The sequence below is a fragment of the Ctenocephalides felis genome, unplaced genomic scaffold (assembly GCF_003426905.1).
Source record: "Ctenocephalides felis isolate EL2017-DRISC unplaced genomic scaffold, ASM342690v1 CF-g0.4_SCAFFOLD_01170, whole genome shotgun sequence".
In the NCBI taxonomy this organism is placed as follows: Eukaryota; Metazoa; Arthropoda; class Insecta; order Siphonaptera; family Pulicidae; genus Ctenocephalides; species Ctenocephalides felis.
In genome coordinates, this window is record NW_020537324.1 from 69,069,767 (window position 1) to 69,093,357 (window position 23,591).

General features: G+C 27.7%; 1 protein-coding gene across 1 annotated transcript; it reads right to left on the reverse strand.

Annotated features, from left to right (window-relative positions):
- Nucleotides 1-23,312, reverse strand: LOC113366448 (myosin-IB-like). The gene is made up of 19 exons (XM_026608047.1): nt 23,072-23,312; nt 11,320-11,452; nt 9,936-10,051; nt 9,706-9,776; nt 9,145-9,366; nt 8,759-8,928; nt 7,035-7,241; nt 6,706-6,971; nt 5,304-5,473; nt 5,085-5,239; nt 4,735-5,017; nt 4,289-4,520; nt 3,992-4,222; nt 2,492-2,651; nt 2,188-2,421; nt 1,906-2,127; nt 410-516; nt 238-337; nt 1-157 (listed from the first exon to the last, which is right to left on the reverse strand). The coding sequence occupies exons 1-19, from the start codon at nt 23,164-23,166 to the stop codon at nt 143-145; spliced, it is 3,189 nt and encodes a 1,062-aa protein (XP_026463832.1). The 5' UTR covers nt 23,167-23,312; the 3' UTR covers nt 1-142.
- Between the last annotated feature and the right edge of the window lie 279 nt (nt 23,313-23,591).

Consider the following 23,591-nt stretch of genomic DNA (forward strand, 5'->3'; position numbering starts at 1 on the left):
TTTGTCTATCAATCGTGATCTATTTGACTATTAATCTTTGGAATACTGTTACTTCCAAGATTTTTATATTTAAAAATTCCAACTTTGACCTGCTTTGTTGAAAAGAAATTGTTTCTGAATCTTCAACTTATATAGTCCATAATTATTTTGCAGCAACCTAAATAAAAAATTAGTCATTATTATAATTTAATTTAATTATTATAAGTGCGGGTATAAATGTATTACTTTTTTACTTACAACGACCAAATGTCCACTTTTCGCTTTTTTAATTCCTGGCTCATTTCCCGTCTGTACTTCTATGACACCTGTTTTTCCATTTGATAAGTTGTGATTGATTCTGTGAATAATATAGTTACAAGTTAATATCATTCATAATTGCATTTGTACAAAGTATTAAAAAAATACATACGGATTTCTGTCAAGTATTTGAAGAATACTAAAGCTTTTTGTTTTATCTAAGTCCAATATCCACACCAGACATTCGATCAAATGGGGTACTTCCAAAATCAAATCTCCCTAAAATGTATATACAATGGAAAATGAGATATTATTTATATTTTCAAAGTTGTGATTTTTTTTTCGAAGAAGTTTACTTTTTCGCCAAAAAATCTTATTTGCTAATTTTATGTTTTCTCGACGTTTCAAGCCATTCTGAATCGAATGAGACCAAATTTGGAAATAGTATGTGTGTGTGTGCGTGTGCGAACGGCTAAGTCGATTTCAAAAATTTAAAAACCATTCGATGTTTCTCGATGAGGATTATTGTTTGTCAGTTTTGTGCGACAATCGGCCAAGCCGTTTCTTTATAAATAGCAGAAAAGTGAAATAATTTTCGTCCAAGTTTTATCCTGCAGTTCTCAATCTATTTTAAAAATTCAAAAACCGTTCTTAAGATATTGGTTGGGAATCGACCTGATTAGTTTTTGGTAAAGATTCGCTGGCACAATTTCTTGTAATTAACCGTTGAAAATTTTTTTTCGTCGATTTTCATGATTTTTTTTGGAGATATATACCATGGTCTTCTAGAGGATCATACTAAAATATTACGGCGCTACGACAAGTAGTTTAATTTTAAAAATTCGTCAAAGTTTGCAAAAATTTGTATCGCTTTTTAGCGTTTACCAAAATTAGACCTTTCACCGACGTTTGCTCTAAAACGTCTGAACCGATTTTAAAAATTCAAAAGCCATTCGATGTATCTTGTTGAGGATTATCGTTTTTCAGATTCTGCGCGTCGATCGGCCGAGCCGTTTCTTTGTAATTTGCATATAATTGTAAAATTTTTCGTCCACGTTTTTAGCTCACAATTCTGAATCGATTTCAAAAAATCAAAAACTTTTCAAAAGATATTGCTTGGGATTGATACTGATTAGTTCTAGGTAAAAATCTATCGAGCCGTTTCTTGGTAATTAACTGTTGAAAAAAATTTCTTTGATAGAACTTTTTATATTGATAGATATCATGATCCTTAATAACATACTAAAATCTTATGATCCTACGGAAAGAAGTTTAATTTTAAATTCATCAAAGTTTGAATAAATATTTTAGTCAAAATTTGTGCCAAAAGTAATCGCTTTTGTGATGTAATGAGTCACACATTATTAATTCATTAAATTTAAATTAATAAGCTACATTTATAGGACATAAAAGCACGTGTCTGTGCAATATAATTACAGACATTTTCTTAAATGTGTTTGAGAAAATTCTATTGGAAATCGCAATGTTTAGATTTAATTAAAAGCGAAAACTTTAATTTCAAAATTTCAGTTCAAAATTTTATTTAAATATCTAAATCTTAATTTCGTTTGATAAAGTCAATCTCAAGTCAATTACATATCTCGGGAAGTTCATGCAACTAACCTTAAGGCAAACTGCCACTTCCAACTAGTTATATATCATACTCACCTTATCTTTTTTAAAATCAGCAGGTATTCGTACCATCAGCAAATTATCATTATTTGCTGTTATTACAAAAGAAACTTTATCTAGTTGAAGTTTGTGCTTCATTTTTATACCTTTGCCATTAGAAGCAACCTCGACAAGGTATAAAGATTTATCGCTTACCAAAAGCCACCTATTCCTAGGTTTATATCCATGACGATCGTATTTTGTTACTTCTGTCGTATACTAAAATAAAATAGTAATATTTATATCGGGAATCCAGTTTAGTAAATATTTACTACTTACCACTAGCCTTTCACCATTGTCTATAGAGTGTGCAATTAATTTTTTCTGTTCTGGGTTCAATCGATCTTCAACGAACCAAGGGCCAAAACTAGATGCATAACTTGCTTTTTTATTTTTGAATACATCTTCTGCCATAATTTTCAATTCGATTTGTCTTTTTTTCTCTTTAGATAAATTCATGCGGTAAATTCTAGCTCTTTGACCTCTGTGTAATCTGTATAGCAAAGCTGATGCCTACAAAATTAAAAATAAATGATGATGATATACTAAATTTTGTTACAAAAATATTTTTTTATATTTGTACCTCTTTGCAATTGTTTGGACATGGTGGCCAATATGTATCCCTTACACGTTGAGGAAGAGATTTTGATAATCTGAGTAACCATTGAGCTTTGGAAAATATTATAAAAGCTTTGTTCAATTCTGTGGGAGGTCCGTGTCTGGTTATGAAACCTTCAATAAATCTGCAAAAAGAATAATGCCAATAAAATATACCAAAACCACTAAGTATATTATTTACACAAAAAATCCGATTCGCTAATTTTATGTTTTCTCGACGTTTCAAGCCATTCTGAATCGAATGAGACGAAATTTGGAAAAAGTATGTGTGTGTGTGAACAGATTTTTTCCGTAAATCGACGTTTTCTCAAAAACGGCTGCACCGATTTCAAAAATTTTAAAGCCATTCGATGTATCTCGATGAGGACTATTGTTTGTGCGACGATCGGCCGAGACATTCCTTTATAAATACCAAAAAAGTGAAAAAATTTTCGTCCACGTTTCAGCCCGCAATTCTGAATCGATTTTGAAAATTTAAAAACTGTTCGAAAGATATTGGTTGGGAGTCGTGCTGATTAGTTTTTGGTAGAGATTGGCCGGTCCGTTTTCTTGTAATAAAGCGTTAAAAAGCGTTTTTTGTCGATTTTCATTATTATTTTTTGACGGTAAGTACTATAGTCTTCTAGATCGTACTAAAATATTACGGCCCTACGATAACTCGTTTAGCTTTATAAATTCGTCAAAGTTTGCAAAAATTAGTATCGTTTTTTGGTATTTGTCAAAATTAGATATTTCATCGACGTTTGCTCAAAAACGCCTGAACCGATTTCAGAAATTTACAAACCATTATATGTATCTCAATGAGGACTATAGTTTGTCAGTTTTGTGAAACGATTTGCCGAGCCGTTTCTTTGTAATTTGGAAAAAAGTGTTAAACTTTTCGTCCACATTTAAGCTCATACTACCGAATCGATTTTAAAAAATCAAAAACTGTTCGAATGATATTAATTGAGAATGATACTGATTAGTTTTAGGTGAAAATCTACCGAGCCGTTTTCTTGTAATTAACTATTGAAAAAAATTAAGAACTTTTTGGCGATATATATCATGGTCTTATAGAACTTACTGAAATATTACGGCCTTACGACAAGTAGTTTAATTTTAAAAATTCATCAAAGTTTGAGAAAATGAGTAGTTTTTGACGTTTGTTAAAATTAAAATTAGACGATTTACTTGGTATAACGATAGAGTACTTGGTCTCAATAAACATACTAAACCATTAAGTTCCTATAGAAACCAGATCAATTATAAAAATCATTGATTTGTGAAAATTTACTTTAATTTTAGAAAATACTTCGTTAACGTGTTCGTTCGTTTTCAAATATGTGCGATAAATCCACTCGGAATACTTTTAATCACTAATAAATTAATTTATTTTTCATTGATTAAATCAATTGTTTACACATATCGAGAAGTTCATGAAACTTGCCTCAAGGCAAAAAACCATACCAACTAGTTTTATTACCTTCTTATTACAGTCACAGCTTCCTTGCGTTTTAGTGCATTTCTCTGTGCCAAAAATCTTCGAATCCACTGTTGCATCAAAATTGCAGCAGCACGTTGTTTATTGTATTTTCTACGTTGAAGCAGACCTTTCCATCGACTTTGGATTATGGAAACAATGTAATGCTTTTTAGCCTGGAAAGCGTCTTCTGTGGTAAACAGTGTTTTTGGTGAACGGATGAACAATTTTGTTCTGAAACAAGGATAAATGGTAATAGAATTGATCTACCAGTTTATGGGTGTAAAATATTTATCATACCGTCCCAATCTGTAGTCTTCTTCGTTATAACCAAGATCTTTGACTAAAACTTCAACACCATCTTTGGCTGTTCCATTGTAATTAGGCCAAGTGTTTTTACTTAGACACTTGTAGCGATGCAGGAAGCTCTCATAAGTTCTTCTGTAGGCAAAACCAGCACGACGTACTCGAAGATTCTCCATTAGGCCCAAATATTTCACCTGATGTGTTACCAAGCTTACATCGAAGAATCCTAGAAAAGGATAAATAAGTAGTGGAATGTATGTACCATGTACGTTTGTTAAAAATATAAAAGAGAGATATCTCATAGGAGATAATCTCTTATATGCATTAAAACCAACATCACATTGTCTTAAAAAATGTATTTAATTTTGATTGACAATAAAAGTATGCAAAAAAAAATGTACGTTTGTGATGATTCTTTCAGTTGCAATTATTTTTCGAACCTGATTGTTTAAGTTCATTCGGCTTAATACATCTTATATAAGATGGTTCTTTGGTCATCAGTATATTCATCAGGTTATGTAAAGATTGCCTGAATTGCGTTGCTGCTGTTTCTGGTCTACGTTTGCTCTGCAGTTCTGCAGCAGGAAAACAAGCACTTGCTATCGTATTAGAGGCAGAACTCATCACTTCTCTTAAATCACGGAATAGCAAATCGCTATTCTTTTCCAAAAATCCATTTACACTGTAGGTAACATCTCCGGCGTAGTGAATCAGACGGAATTCCTATGGAGGGATAGGATGTTTAATCATCTTAATGAAAAAAAACTACATATATTTTTATTGTTCTTACATCTCGGCTCATAGTTTTTTGAGTCTTCGTGTCTGCTTTGACGTGGCTTATATAGTGATCATGAGACATCAAATTTATATTCATTTTGTCCAAGAAACTCATGTCATTGGTCTCTCCGGGTCTCAAGCACTCTTCATCCAAGTATGATATTATGCCTAGAAGAATATCATAAGATATTAGCAAGTTGCAGTAATAACAATAATATAATAATTTGTATACCTCTATGTTTTTCTTCAATCAAATCACAGATGACCTTATTATTGAAATAGTCAACGGATTCCCATTCGATGCCTTCTCGCAAATATTCGTCTTGTTCTGATTTCAAAGTCAGCTCGATGAAGAGTTGTTGAAGTTTTTCATTGCAAAAGTTTATACAGAATTGTTCAAAACTAAAATAAATATCGAATGACATATTAACAAATTGTAAATACAGTAACAATAGTTAGGTAAGGAAAATTCTCAGTATGTTATATTACTGATGATCAATTGGTTATTACAAAAATATAATTGATGATTTGTATGACTAGGGTAAAGTTGCCTAAGTCGTTCTTCGGTTATGATTTGTTCGATATATGATTATAAATATTATCATCTGGCACAGTTAAATTATAAACTAAAACCAAAAATTAGAAACTATATAGAACTATTTAGTTGAACAAATTGAGGCTGTACTAGAAAACTTGAATAATTAGAAAAAAAGCTTTTTGTAAAGTTTTTGTTAATATTTTTTTCTTATTGCAAGAATGTGATCCTGTCATTTTTTTCCTTAATAATATTTATGTATTTTACAATCGTTTAGGCATATTTGAATGGTAGAGTTTGTTTGTTGTGTCATCAGTTTTAATTTTAAACTTCGAAGAACATAGTGCTTAAGTCGTACCTGTGGCGTCCATTAATCACGTGAGATTTTTAGGGGAAGGGGGACAAAAAATACGAAATATCACGTGCGGGAGGGTGGTATGTAGTAATATATCTCGTATTTATTTTTTAACTAATTTTTTTTTAAATCCAAACATTTTTAGAGGGGTATAATTTTAAATATCGCCACTTATCACCAAGGGTGAGGGGGGGTCCAAAAATCCTTAAAAGATCGATCACGTGATTAATGGACGCCCCCAAAGTTTCTTACTCGTACCGTTTTTTAAAGGGCGTTTTATGAAAGTTTTAGCTAAATACAAAGAAAAAATTGATACATCCAATTTTCCAAAATATTAGCTCAAATTAAAAAAAATGAGCTAAGTGGGCGTAGTCAATAATGGTTGTATATTCACTAATAGCTAAAGCTCAATTCTTAGCACTAAAAGACTCCATATGTGCATTCGTTACCTTTTGAGATAATTATTTTACAATTAATTATGCAATTTTGTGAGTAGGTACGACTAAGATTATAGGTGGTGCGACTAAAGTGACTAGGCTTCATAAATCGTGAAAGGACATTTTTGAACGTAAAAATATTTACTTTAATAAAAAAGCAGTAATTGTTACTCATCGTGTCTAACCACAAATTCAATAGACAAAGATTTTCTTTTAAGATATCATTATTTTCTTAGGGGGTACGACTCAAGCAACCCCATCTTATGTATGTTAATAAATTAAAACAATTAATTACTATTCTCTTTACCTATTTTTCTGGAATATCTCAAATCCGTAAATGTCCAATATTCCCATAACCGAATAGCTCCTGGTTTTGACCGGTTGCAAAGAAGCGTTCAGCCTGGACACAAGCCAAGTGAACATCCTATCATAAACAGCCTTTGCTAAAGCATCTCTCGCATGAATTGCCATTTCTCGTGATAAAGGAGAACTGACCTTAGCCAGACCTCGGCCTGGTTCGATAGTTCGGTGTGTAAGTGCTTTGGATAAAGCCTCACATGAACATCCCAATAACTAGAAAAAATATTAAAAATCATTATTTGGATAATGGATTTTTTGGTATTAAATATAGCTTACCTCGCTGGCGTATTGCACAGCTTCAGGTTTCAAGATTTCTGCTTTTCCTTCGCTTTCAGTAAATCCAACGTTGCCTAAATGCAAAACTGCTGCGACGACACGAAGGATTTGTATTTGTTCTTCTTCAGAAATTTCGATGACTGACATGGCTGCTCGTACAGCCTTAAATTGAGCAGCGTCATTGATTCGTTGATCACAACCCTTGTTCTAAAAAAATAGTAATATTTTAGTAAATTATTTCCAAAGCTACATGCAGAGGATGTACGGACAATTTGGTATATAGGGACAAAATGACACATTGGCCTAGTTTAAAACTTAGCTAGTTTCAGTAACATTTCGGCGACTGTATAACATAACTAAAGCTCTAATAGTCTAGTCATTTAAGCTTAAATCAGGTAAGAATCTCGGAATTTGAGATACCCAGCTGTAAGTCTGTAAATACTTGTACATTGACACCCTAAAGTTGTCTCAAAACCTACATATGATATTGACACCATACCATATACAGTTTTGAGATAACTTTTAGGGTGCCAATATACAAGTATTTACAGACTTACAGCTGGGTATCTCAAATTCCAAGGTGAACTTACTATAATGACTAGACTATACTCACAATCCTGTCAGATGTTGCTTGTCATTGTCACAGTCTTGTTGCAGTAATCAGTTTAAACGTGAATCGTGCCTTCAAAAGTTTATTGTAAGGATGGTCTTCACATGCATTTTAGGGACATTTTTATTGCCATTTGTAGTTATTTCTATTAAAACCAATGACCTTAGGCCAGTGCTAGTGATTTCAATTAATTTAATTACAATCATCAGGTATTTGATAGAATTTTGATTAGTTATTCATTTTTGTTCAATTTCGGACAAAATAACCTGCTTATACAATGAACAAAATGCCATAGTGCTATTTTGCAAGCTCTACCAGTTAGTTATTCGGGACTAAGAAAAAAGAAATTTGAAAGCTGTCAAAGGTGGTAGGCTTTTAACTTTTACTCTAAATACTTCTAAAAAAGTAAAAAACAAGCATTTGTTGCGAAGCCCTCTTTTCCAATTTTGAATCCTGCGAAAGTTGGTTATGATATATGAATTGTTTCCTTTGGGCTCATGAAACATGTGCTGATATCCTAAAGATGACGAAATGATTTATTTGTAAACTGTTTTTTTGCATCTCAGTATGTTCTTACCTAATAAGACGACATTTTGTCTGTACTATATCGACGTTCTTGTAATTAGTTGCATTTATTCTTAATAAACATGTTACTATTGTTCATACTTAATTACAAGATTATGTTACTGGTTGTCAATGAACCAAAAATGAGTAATAACAATTAAGACTGATTATAATATCATTTAAAACAAAACACCATGTCATTTTGTCATAGAGTTTTATATAATGGCATTTGTGTGAACTGATAATTTTGTAGGAATTTTGATATTAATAATATTGCCCCTGTGAAACAAATGTACATAAAGTCGAATCCACGTGTTAAAATCGTTTTATATATTATAAGATCAATGCATATGACGTTTAATGATTCCGGAGTGTTTCACGATTGTCGGCAACGCTCGTTTACTAAGTGACGTCACCCTCCTCTTCTATCTTTTAACACTTATTTTGCGCTCGACTAGCAGTCCATGTAGTATAAGGTCTATGCATTTTGTCCGTACTTCCCTATATCGAAAATATTTACTTTCCAATTGTTTTTATAAATGATACTTACACCGTCTGTGATATAATAATAATTATCCAAATTGTTCTTCAAATGAAGCTGCTGTAGTAATTCAGGTTCTCCTCCTCGTAAAAGTTGGTAAAATATATGAAAGTTTCTTTCACCATTGCTTTGATGCACCACTCGAGATTTTTCCAGAAGATAATTCAAAATATTACCACCTTTGGAAATAAAAATTTGTTAAACATTGTATAATAAACCAAACAGACATCAGGTTATCTAATGAAGTGGTGTGATTTTTATCCAACATACCACATTGTGTTGAAAATCCATAATCCGGATTGAAAGCTTACAGACAAAAATTTATTCTCAATAATATCAAACAATTAAAAATTATTATTGGTTGATGGCAAAAACTGTATTAAATTAAATTTTACCTTCGGGATCTCCTGCATGGTTGAATTGAACATCCATGTATTTTCCAAATCGGCTACTGTTGTCATTTCGGTTTGTTTTGGCGTTACCAAATGCTTCTAAAACTGGATTACTTTGTAAAAGTTTATCTTTAACACCTTCGACACCACTTTGATGGCCTGCTACTGCTGCCACAAATTGCAGAACCTTTTTGGACGCTTCTGTTTTACCAGAACCACTTTCACCTTGGAAAAAAAACATCAAATTAGGGTAACTCAAGACTCCTTGATAATTTCTCAATGATCTTCCCAATTTCTTATTACTAATGATGAAGCAAAATGTACAAAATAAATTAAGAGATTTTATAATTATTTTGCATATCTTTATCACATCTAGTAGTAGTAAATCACAATAAAGTTAATGACAATCAATATCTAATTTGAGACCTTGCTTATGATAGTCAATATACTCGCAAGATTTTTGGAACAAATATTAAACAAAAACAATGAAGTTTTTTTTCTCAAGTTTTAAAACATATTTTACATGGCATATCATAGCTGTTATTATATTTTTTAAATATTTACCAGATATCAAAATACACTGTCCACGATGTTCTTCAGTCAGTGATCTATATGCGTTATCTGCAACTGCAAATCTGCAAAAAATAAAATTAATTTATTTAGAATTAAATGCGAAATACGAATTAAAATACTAGTTTTACAAAACATTTCAGACAAAATTCTTGTCAATTTTTTTTTTGTCATTTCTATGTAATAGTAATTTTAATATTTTTTTATAAACTTGTTGTACTTACACGTGAGGTGAGGCTTGGAAAAACGCTTTCTTTGTATATTCAAAAACATCCTTTTCCCTGTATATATTTAGTTCTTTGTAAGGGTTGATGGATACCAATACTTGGCCGATGTATGTCTGGAAATAATTATTTTACATATTTTTTTTTTAGTATTAAAACTATATTATATTATTTTAGTGTTAATAGAAGGCAACGCGGTGGTTGACTTCTGATGATATTATGATTTTTTTTCTAAAATTTGTTATTTATATAACATTGCGTCGGAAGGCTATTTTCACGTGAAATCATATTTTAGATATATATATTCATGTAAAAACTGATAATATTACTGCTTGATATTGAGATGATAGAATTAAAGCTTCTGAATTACGGAAACAAAAAAATTAAGCTTTTTCTCAATTTATTTGCTGATTTATTTTTTCATGGTACTTATTTCTTAAATTATGTATATGGATGCATTTGTCTGATTTTGATAAACATGATCATGTTTTCTTACAATTGCAATTTCAATAAAAAATTTAAACTTATATTGAGCTGATAGAATTAAATTTTCTGAATTACAGAAACAAATAATTAAGATATTTCTCAACTAATTTGTTGATTTTACTTTTTTATGAATGCAACTTATATTAAATAATTTATATTCATATAATTTGCTATTAATTTGTGTTCATTCGTATTATTAAGTTAAATTAATGGAATGCATATTATGCAATTGATCTATCTACAATTACTATCCGCTTACTAATCCAATTAGCTACTCCATGCATATAATCGCCCTGACCCAAAACAAATATGAATCTGGGTAAAGATAACATCAAATCAAATGATAAATATTTATTTTGAATTAAATATTACCTATATTAAAATCAATGAAAATAATTAGCATGGCATAACGTAACCGAAATTAAATTCTAATATAATTAAATATGCTTAAATTTTTGAAATATTTCTCTATTTATGAAACGATATTGCTGACTACTAAATTTCATAGATTTAAAGAACAGTTACTCAAAATTAGTGGTGCATGGTATAATGCCTTAAGGCAAATTGCTGGATGAAATATTTTATTAGCAAAGCAAATAAAATTTGTACTTTTTATTAAAATCTTTATGAAATATCTGTTTATTTTTTTAAGTTAATTTAAGTTTGGATTTTATATCTAAACTAAAATTTCTTATACATTGATTTGTCTAATATCCTAACAATATTGAAATAGAATTTGTGGAAGTCGAGATTCTAAAAAATACTACTTATCGATTATCAATTTTTTTCTGTTTACTGATTTTATTTATTGTTGACTACAGGTTATTCAAATTTGTTATAATTATTTGGATCTGCGTCTATGTTTTTATTGTAGAAATAAATGAAAATGTAAACTTACATATATGAGGTCTTCTCCAAATCTCTTCTTAAGATTATCGACAAAAACAGATTCATTTGTGTAGTCTTCTAAAAGAACAGAATCTTGCACCCCGACCCTATCGCGTTCATGCAGCGATAACTCCATTTTCTTCCTGAAAAAAAATACATAACATCTATAAAATATGTAAGATAGACATATCTTTCTTTTTCAAAATTTTTCAAACTATGAGATCGGTAAAATAAAAAAAAAACAGTGCAAATTTTAATTGGCGATCGGACAGTCATTGTAGTTCATGAGCAGTAGTCAGTTTATTCATTAAAGGTTTGTAAAAATCATTTCCATTTTCATTTTATTTTTGACCCAACTTTTCATATATATACTTAGTATTGCAGCAGCTAATGTGGCTTTTAATTATTAATTTTAACATTATTATTATGATTATAAAAAAACTCATGATAAACAGAAGTACTTTGCTATGCTTATCTTTGCTTTCCAAATATTTGACAAATTTGACATAAACATTACTACAGGTATATATAATAATTTGAGGAAAAACAGTATCTTTTAGCATTCAAAATTAAATTCAAAATCAGTAAATTTAATGCCCAATAAATATATATTTTTTTTAATTTACTCGTAGTTAAATATTTTAAATATTTGCAATATTTGATTGATTTTTTATATTTATTTATATTATTTTGATTTATCTAATTATAAAAATTTTGTTATCAGACCGTGGTTATTGTGGAAATTCAAGTTTTTATTATTAAACAAAATTCATTTAGTAGCAATTAACATTTTTTATCAAACGTTGTACGTTTCATGATTTTACTTTTAACACTATTTTAGATAATTTAGTTAAAAATTTATCAAGGAAAATTTTTTATTTTGCAAAAATTCCTGGAAAAAACTATTTTTATGTCTATAACTGACACCTCTACCAAATGTGTATATCAGACATATATATCTGACAAGGATCAAGTAAAACTTCTTATCGACAGACATATATGACTGACATGGCAATCATCGTGCTAATTATAAGTAAATTGTTTGATTTCACTATTGGTTTTTCAAGTTTGGAAGTCTTAAAATATTTTACAAGCAATAATAACGTTTTTTAAATCAAATTTGTGACGAATTACATACTCAAATTAATATTTTTCTTATTAATAATGACTATTAATAAAAACATGAGGTTATAAATATATAGTAATTAATTGTCTCGAAATATTATTTACATAATTTGTACGTATTTTGGAAGTTTTGATCAGAATCTTTTTTCTTTATTTTTTGATTCATACAAAATCAATCATTGCCGAGCAAACATTTCTTCTTGTACATAAAAAATATACCTAAAACATTTCTTTCCTTGAAAACTTTTTGCGTATCATTGAGAAATGAAATATTTATATTTTGACTGACACAAAACTCATATCACATTTCTTATCATAATAATATGTTGAGTTTCGCAAGCCAAAAAATCTAAAGTAATTCTTGATGCTGTTATATAAATTTATTATCAAGTTTAAAAAATTTAACAACTTATGTACAATGGTAATGTACTTGAAATGATAAGTCAATAATCCGAGATTAAGTCAGCTGATTTAATATCACATATTATATGTAACGAAACTGATATTGACATCTAAAAAACAACTAGAAACATATTCTATGAATTACTTAATAAATTTGAAACTTGAACAAGTGTAACAGAGAAGACTTTATCATTTATTATAAACATTTGTAATAGAGAAGATAAATGTAATAGAGAAGACTTCGTCATTTATTACAAGCATTTGTTTAAAAGTTTGATTTATTACAAACCATACTTGCAAAATTTACCAAAATTTAATACTGGACATTGTTAAAAATTTTATGAAGAACGGAAGAACTCAAATTCTACCCTAATGTGCTGGATGAATTAATTTATCGTTTTTTATTTTTGGGAATATTTCTATTAAATCATTGCAAATTTTATTATTGACAATTTATGATACAATTGCTTGCGATAAGGATATCAACTTTACCTAACAAAATATGCACAAATCAATATTTTAGGTTTTGTTAACTGTTTATAACGTACCTTTATTATTTGATAAATAAATCCACACTTATTTTTCCAAATTACTTATCATTTGCAAAACGATCACTACAAGAAAATGAACTGAACGATTTTTTTTTACCACCGGCATTTGGTTTTGGCATCGGTTACAATAAATTTCCAATGATAAGGCTCTTTTGATATGATAAGTAAGACGAGCAATTTGATATGCCAATATAGAATCACGATAAATAATTCGATACTGATACATTGTTGGCGATAACAAGTTTATTAACATTATTTTGATACCGGACAAAAAGACAAAACATATTTGTCAATGGCATTTAAACTTGGAATAAATTTATTTTTCCCATTGTTTAGGAGAGTCATCCTTACTAGATTAATTCTAATAATAAAATCATTACATATGATGGGTTAATTATTGGGTTACCATCTAAAAATACGAAGTAAGGAGAAGTTTTAGCCTAACAGCTCATTATTCGTAAGGGTTTGATTGCTGTTAAAAATAAAAAAATAAAAAAAAATTAGGAGGATAATTTTATTATTTATAGTTCTTTAATACTGCTAATCTTTGACTACAGCAATATATTTAGTAAATATATTTAGATCTGTATTTTGAAGTGTAAACCGAAATCACTACTGCTTAATATCAGACCGCCCGAGGCAGGTATGGAAGATGGATTTTTATCCAAAGTTTACTCATTTCTCTTTCTATTAAAGTTATTAATTTTATTTAATTATTAATTTTTAAATACAAAAAAATATATTGAAGATTCCACGCTCTGCAAAACAGGTTTTTTATCATTTGTTTTGTAGAGCGTCGAATTTTGAATAAAAATCATTCACTTGTTCGCTAAACTATATCTAAAAAACATTTTTAAAATTTTTGAAGATTTTTCCATGCTATTTTCATGCAAAACTTTATTTGAATTGCGTACTATCTAAAAGACAATATTATGAGCTAAAACTAATAAAGGATTTTTTTTAATTTGGAAGCATTTGAGCCCTTGAAAGCGAGGAAATTCGAAAATGTCTATATTAAGGACCATCCTAATATTTATATATATATATATATATACTCGTATATATATATATATATATATATATATATATATATATATGAGTGAGTTCTTGAGGGCGATACATCAAACAAAGAAAAGCCAAAGATTTATAAAATAATCTTTAATTCCAAACGTTTCGACATTCAATTTAATGTCATCATCAGTGGATATTACGTTGGTTGGTTACATCTAGAGAAGTGTACACAACACTAGAGATTGGCACTAACATTTATACAACTAACTTGTCAACACTATGCATTTTTTATAATTTGTTGTATGATGTAAGCAGAAAAATGATAGTTTTATTTGAACAAAAATGTAAGTAGAATTATGTAATTTCTGCCACGACTTCTGTACTTTGCGAGTACCGAGGCATGTATCTACATAAGTAGTTGTATAAATGTTAGTGCCAATCTCTAGTGTTGTGTACACTTCTCTAGATGTAACCAACCAACGTAATATCCACTGATGATGACATTAAATTGAATGTCGAAACGTTTGGAATTAAAGATTATTTTATAAATCTTTGGCTTTTCTTTGTTTGATGTATCGCCCTCAAGAACTCACTCATATATTTCAACATCAAAATTAACTACTAAATCATATATATATATATATATATATATATATACACACAAATCAGTTGTTCAGTTTTGCCGATAATAGTTGTCCAATTATAATTTGCTTAAAATAAATTTCATTATCTGTTCTGACCTTGTCAAAGATGTCTGAACGGAAACCTATAGAAAAAATACAGATAAATAATCTAAAAATTGTGAAATAAGTATCGTATTATAATAAATTTTATTCAAAAATAAAAACGGATTATTTCGGATAAACGGAAAATATGGAAAATGAAGAATCTTCTATCATGTTCTAAATAAAGCCTAGAACTAAATATATAATCATTCATTTTATTGTCATTTTTTTAGCCTTGCATCTGCCCAATTTTTAATTTAACATATGATTTTTTAGAATATTCAGTTTTGCCATATCTGACAAAACTGGATGAGAATATCTTATAAACTAGTTGTGCATGGCATCGTGTCTTGAAAAGAAATCATTTGAAAACTTTAGAAGAATTGAATATTGAAAAAATTGAAAAAAAAAAGAGAAAATACTGAAATTTCTTAAAAACTTTTAATATAATCATTACATACTAATATAAAATACCACAGACATTCATAATAGTTTGAGAAAAAACAGTATGTTTTTGATTTTAAAATTAAATTCTAACAGTAATTGCGTAATAAATATTATATTTTCTTCAAATACTCGCAATATTATTTTATTGATTATAAGAAAGTTGTTATCAGAACGATGATTATAAGTTATTTAGATTTCTTTAAAGTAAAATTTCTAAACTTTATTTGTTTGATCAAAAAAAATTTCATTATTTAAATTAGTTTTTTTATTTATTCAAAATAGTAACGCAGGCAACTTCTTTCATTGTCATTAGAAAAGCAATAAAGTAAAGCCCGTTAAATTAAATTAGTTCATTTTGTAAACTACCATATTTTATTAAGTTTAAATAATATTTTGTATACAATCGGCTAAAAGAAAATTCTGTAGTCTAGAAGAAAATAGGTCACGATAGGTGCACTGCAGCAATGGGGTCAGTAATCCACTAAACTATATTCATTTCATGTCACCTAAACTAGAACACGAATAAACGACGCTCTCGGGTTTATTAATTCGAAGTGTTTTTAATCACACCTAAAAGCTACCAAAACACTAGCCAATTAAAATCACCGGAGGAAAAAATCTTGTGAAAAATGTTTGGTCAAAATTTAAAAGTACAAACGAGATGGTAGTCAATTAAAGTTTGCTCATTTAAATTACCAGCCGAAAAAAATAAGTTGCGAAAAATGTTTGGGTTATAATTAAAAGTGCCAACGAGATGGCATTTTACCAAATTATATGATACGATAATTTGAATTTCTTAAATTACGAATAATTTTTTTTGAAGATATGGTTAGTATTACTAATTGAGTGAAATTTTCTAAATAAAACCGAAATTATTTTGAACTCTTAAAATATTTATTTTTAACCAGGCGATTATTAACAAAACAGGCTGGTCGACATATACAAAAAGTAATCACCATGAAATGAGCTCACCAAAAATTTTTCCAAATGTCTAATTTTGAAAGACCGTGTTTGCGGACTTATAGGCAAGAAATATTTTCTTCTACTACAAAGAAACGTCTCATTCGATGAATATGCAAAACTAATCAGTACAATTCATTAAATGACTTCAATTTTTTATAATTATTATAGCCGTTTTTGAGAAAATTTGGACGAAAGGTGAAGTTTTGCGCTTGGATTTACACTCACATGCTTTTACTAATTCTTGTTCATACATATTATATTCGTATATTTGTGTGCATTATAATATTAGTATATTTGTATGCATTATAATGCAAACAAATCTGTTCCATGTCAATTTATTACATGTAATCTACAAAACTTAAATCTCTAAAACCCTCAAATTATACCTTCAAAAATATTGTTGTACCAAGAATGACGAAAACGCGGTGTGTCCTAATGCGATTAGAATGTTTGACATACTTATATTTGCATTTGATTTACGACTATCATCTACTAGAGAATGACTTAGGATTATAATAGACATTCATATATATATATATATATATATATATATATATATATATATATATATATATTAAGAAAGATCAATGAAGGTTTATATATTGATGACTAAAACGCGCCTTTGTAGGTGCGTTTTTCTTTATTACCAAGAAATGATAACAGAAGTTTAATTCGATCACGAAATAAGCTACTTTGTCGTATATAGTTTCTTTAGCTAGTTAAACAGAAAAGCTAATTTTCTTAGTTAAACATAAATTAATTAAACATTAAATTCATATTTTAATGTTATTTTTATATAAAAATCTGCAGTCATACGTCTGTAACATTTGTTGCCCATAACATGATTTATTTTTTATTTTTGTTTATATTTTCATTATTTTGTTTTTATAAATATATTACTGATACAGGATTAAATTTAGTAATTACAGGATATAAATTGTCTTAATTGAATTAATTACAGTAAAATACAACTCTAAAACAATATTAAGCCTAACATTAGTATTATGTAATGCAATAACTTGAAGAATAAATGTTATAATATTGAGATAGTTTATTTGAGGCTTGTATAACTTGTATTTGAGGCTTATATAACTTGTATTTGAGTCTTATATAATATAATTAGTAAGAAATATTTCTTGCATTTTTCGATGATAGATCAGTGGAACGTAGTAACTTCTAATTAGAATCTAAAATGGATCATTGGAACGTTGGAATTTAAGATGGATCTAACATTTGTCAAATGATGATAGTAAATAAATATGATTCCGCATGTATATAAGTTTTTTATCTATTTGTATTTTTTCTAATTTTCCAATTAGTTCTTTTCAAAATTTTGATAATTATTATCATTACCTTCTTCATTATTATCATTGTTGTCGTTCTTATTATTATTATTGTTAATTTATTTCATTGTCAATTTTTTTTTATAAGTTTTTAATTTTTCCGTATTAAATTATCATATTGATAAAGTTTCAATGGAAATACTATCCATTATTTTTATTGTATTTTAATCAAAATTAAAATATTACTGGATTTTTTATTAGAGGTTGTAAATAGAATAGTATTAAAAAAAAAACCGTTACACGTAAATTATAGTAATTAATTACTTGCATTGCTTTTTATAAATTATTTACTAATAACTAACTTTTTCGTAATTTAATAATTCACTAATATTTGATAATAATGCATTATGGCGCTACTATATTTTTTTACTCTTGATCGATATCTTTGTTATATTTATTTATTGACAAATCTGTGATGTTTTGGATTGTTTACGAAAATGCAAATATTTTTAACCTAAATTATTGAAATTGAAATACAAAATAATGTTATTTATCTAACTAAATTTTAATAACAAGTTAAAATGTAATTTAATGCCCTAGTTGGCACTGCTGTGCAAAATAATAAATAAGGAAAGAATTTAATTTAGAACATCGAAAAAATCGGTTATAAGATAAAAATAATGTATGAAAAATTGCCATATTCATATTCTAAATAATACATGCAGAATTATCTACTATCATCATTTGACAAATGTTAGATCCATCTTAGATTCCAACGTTCCAATGATCCATTTTAGATTCTAATTAGAAGTTACTACGTTCCACTGATCTATCATCGAAAAATGCAAGAGATATTTCTTACTAATTCAGTAATTAATTAATATTTACCAGTTTATTTTAATTCTTTTAGTTTAAGTGAAAAATACAATAGAATTTATTTGGCTCTATTTAGTTAAAATTAGAGAACACTACAAATATGTTTGTTCATAATTGTATTATAATTTAACGAGCAAAATAAATAAAATATGACATCATGCAGTTCAAATATTTTCACTGCAATTTGTGGTACATGTGATATTTAGTAAATATCAAAGTGAATATTATTTATCTTACAATATTCAACAAAGTGGAGATTTAAGATTTTACTAGATGTTATAGTCTATAATAATAATATTTTTTTTTCATTATTATTATTTTAAAGGGCTACCGATTGTGTTCAGGGTTCAAACATGGTTTTGGAAAGATTGAATGATATTTTCATTATTATTATTTTTTTTGAAGAGCAATCAGATTTATGAGTTCTTGAGGTGTATTTCTTTACAACCTAAAGTTGAAGACTACCCATTGATTTTCCTTTCTCTTTGTAATGAGATTTTTAGTAATTATTTCGAATAATAGTACAATTATATCAGTATATCACACCAACGCCCCGAAAAGCTATTTTTACTCGATATAAGATTTTTTCGATTAAAATCTTTATTTTCACGTAAAAACTGATATCTTACTGCTTGATCAAAAAGTGTTAATTAAACCAGGAACATTATATGGTTGCAAAGTCGAGGCTAACCACGGAACAAGGTAAAAATTACTAAATTTCAATGAATTAAAACAAGTGTTTGGTTATATAGTTACATTTGAAATTTCCTACAAATTATCAATATCAATGATAAATCTATCAACTATCAAGTCAATAAAATTTTAACAATAGTTTATGAGTATCATTATCTCATAACATTGATTTATTTCATATATTTGAAAGATCTGTTGATAACATTTCGTCCTTAAGAGATAAGACTATGTGCACTGATAAAATTAGTTAGTGATGTCTAATAAAATAAGCAACTATTTAATTTTAGATACTGGCGTAATATAGTAAAAGTTCGATTTCAAATTTACACATTGAATTTTAACCAACCAAAACCTGAATCGAAACCTTTTTGGTTTTTAAAGAAAAGAAAATTCTAAAAAAATAATGAACTTTTAAAGTCTTGACTCATGATTGGTATTTCTTTGCATCAAGTTGCATAAAAACAATATAGAAATGACTAGTTCAAACGATGATCAGATTAATAAACCATTATATGTACATCAAATAAGATAAACATAACTGTTCACGACCTACTGTAAAAATATAAATTTTTCATTTTTCTTCAACCCTTGATATTTATTTAAGCAAAATGTATTTTATACCGCCCACTCTATAAAGACAAAAACATGTTTTTCTCGAGCTTTTAATAAAAAAGGAACAAATGGAACTTTGGAATAATATTTTTTGTACATAATATATTTATCAACTTTGATCTATAACTGCTTTAATCTCGAGTACCTTAAAAATCAAGGAAACTTGATATGATACGAGATAACTATTGAGAAAATATGACGCAAATTATATATCATTAACATTTTAATAATAAATGTTTTAAATGGCAATGATCAAATTTAAATGATGACTTGATAGTTATAAATAAATCACAGAATTAAGATTTGTTTAGGAACCCGGAGGGTAAGAATCATTAGCAATTGGTAGTAACATTTTTTTATTATTAATGAAAATAATTAGGAATCAGTACAAACAATATTCTATGAGCTAGATGCAAAATTCTATGAGCTACTAGCTTTAAAATATGACAATTTTTCTTCCAAATCTATAGAATTTATTTAAACTAGAATTTATTAAAACTTTAATGATTTTAAAATTGCTAGAGCCAAACAAACGATTATTTATGCATGGAATATTTGCACTAAAGTTATACGTGGAATATTAATATTACACGGTTTTATAATTAAAATTAAATTTGAATTTGCTTTCTGGACTAATATTTGTAATATTGCAATTGACAACTTTTTGAGGTGATAGAACATTTTAAGAACAATTTGATAATTAATTAGTTTCATTTATTCTATTTTGATTCAAAAATTTAAATCTTAGTTACTTTAGTTACTTTTTTGTTGTAAAATTCATTATAAACAAATTGGTGATGTAAGATAAAAATATAGAGCACACGGGTTAATTTATTATAATGGAATATTGTTGTCGATACAAATTTTGTTAAATATTTTCCAGAAGTGCGTACCTATTACGATGTAAATTGCTACTAGGTATTTTTTATTTTGTACTGAAGATAAAATATAAATAAATAACTATATTTACTAGATAAATTGATAGAAAATTCAAAAATTTGAATTAATTGATGTCTTAAATTTGATAAATAAATTAGAATCACACTATTATAACAATATTGTTATAATATTTCAGTCATTCAGAATATATTTATTTACATTGATTTTTACAATAAAATTTTAAGTCAGATTGCAAAAACTTTTTTGCGTTCTATAATTCATTATTCCATGTACAATTAAAAGAACCAAGATAATTTTTTTTATTCATTAGATACAACTATAAAAAATGATATGAATTATAATATAAAAATATATTAAAATTGTCATAAAATAAACAACAGAAATAATATAAAGTAAGGTAAACCTAGTTTTTGAATGTTAATATCACCTTTAACTCTTCTTTCTTAGATGGTCGACATTATTGTCTTAATTTAGTTTCTTCGAATTAAACATCCTTATTTTTTTTATACTAAAATGAATGTGGTTGAAGTATCTTTTTCCATGAAAATGGTTTTTTTATGATTTGTGTGATAAGCTTTTCATATTTTATTTAATTTCATTCTTATACCATCTATTATTTATTTATCTATTTATGTTGTTAGCTTTAAATATAAAATGTTATTTTTTGAAAACAATTCTACACTAGTTGTACCTTACTTTACAAGTTTTTGTTGATTAGTTTATGATAAGTATAATATATTTTATAATATTTTTTATATATTTTTTTGTAGATTTGTGCACTAAAAAGAAGACAAATTAAGACTAAAAACGTATGGAATTCGATCAAAATTATTTTTAGAAACATAATTCAGTTTTCTTCCTATTTCTATTATGTGGACAGATGAAAAATATAAGATTTTTTGTCACATTCTATAAAATTAGTACAAATATTGATAAAAAATTGTTAAATTTGAATAATTTGTTTCTTCAAGTTTGATTGAATGAATCAGAATTATTTTATTTATTGCATTGCACAGATTGCTAAAGATCTTTTATGTTGCATATTTTATCGTCGAAAAAATTTTGCACACACACCTATACACACACACATATATATATATATATATATATATATATAATTTATAAAAAATGTTAAAAACAGCCCATTTCTCGAAATAAAAGCATAAATTTGTTGTTTATTATAATGAACAACAATTTTATTTTTTATACGTTTCGACACTTGATGTGTCATCATTAAGTCAAAATCACCAGGTCAAAAGCATGAAACTTATAAATCTTAAAAATTAAAAAAAATTGGCGGAATTTAACATAAAACCATAATTATTAGAAAATGGAGAATTATATTATTTAAAGGTATAATAAATCATAATACTCCGCAAAAGTAACAGAACCAATGTGTAACCCCGTAAAAGTGACAGAACCACATTGGTTCTTATAGACTAGTATGATTTTTTGCTCCATTATGCATTTAAATAATATAATTATCCTTTATCTAATAATTATAGTTTTTTTTGTTAAAATCCGTCAATTTTTTTTTTAATTTTATTAAGATGTAGAAGTTTTATGCTGTTGACCTGGTGATTACTGAATGATGACACACGTCTGGTATCAAATATCAATAAACAAATTATTTCTTAACCAATTTTTTTATTTCGATGAATGGGCTATTAAGATATTTTTCAAAAATGTAATTTTTTTTTCAAATATATATATATATATATATATATATATATATATATATATATATATGTGTGTGTAATATTTGTTCAATAATTATATATAATAATAATAATATTCATGTATAATAAAAATAAGAGTTGCAATCGCTCGCAAAAATTTATATATATATATATATATATATATATATATATATGTGTGTGTGTATATTCGTAAAATCTCCGTCTAATTACTTTGTTTCCTGAATGTCCAACAAAAAATTTCTTAAGACCAAATCATGAAACGATATCTAATAATTAATTTTTCTGATCAAGTGGTTCTATCACAGATAGTATCCTTGATGTTGGCATTGATCTAAAATCCATCCTTTGACATTAGAATAAAAGCAAACATTAGCGATAAATACCAAATAGCAAACGCTTCAGTTTTTTATAAAATGATATTTTATAAAGTCCTAACCCTACTACAGACCACCAACACCTTGTTTCCCTTATCACCTTGTGTTAGGGTCCTTTTCCAGCCCTCCCGTGTCTCGGTCAAGGCCATCGCCGTTAACGATGGTATCCGTTGCTGTTTCGTCGTTCAACGTCATCCTGTCGTTTTTGCACAGAACATGGATCGAAAACGACACTTAACTGTCACTTAAATAACTTGATAAAAAACTGAACTTAACTTAAATTTAATGGTCTATTGAATGATTTCACCACGCACTTAATTTCTATGTAAAGTGTCTCCTGTACGGAGTATCGTGGAGTAATGAGATCGACAATGAGAGACACGCACTGGGCACTGGCACAGTACGCGCTACGAGACCTACTGACACACAGATTATGTAGAACCGCAGCCCCCGTGGTAGAACCGAACAGAACTACCGAATGTAGCAGAGAAAAACAACTTATAGTTGAAATTTCTCATTTGAAAAAATAATATCATTAACAAAACTTTATTTTAATATCATTAACAAAACTAGTGGTGGTATCGTGTATTAAATTTCTGATTGTACTGAAAGTACTGAAA

Bases quoted from the DNA above. Each gene is read 5' to 3' on its own strand.
- LOC113366448 (XM_026608047.1), bottom strand. From the start codon at position 23,166: ATGACGTTGAACGACGAAACAGCAACGGATACCATCGTTAACGGCGAT. The intron at 9,367-9,705 runs GTAAATATTTAA...TTTTTTTCCAAG, and splicing joins ACAGTGTATTTTGATATCTG to GTGAAAGTGGTTCTGGTAAA. The intron at 6,972-7,034 runs GTAAGCTATATT...TATTTTTTCTAG, and splicing joins CTGTGCAATACGCCAGCGAG to TTATTGGGATGTTCATGTGA.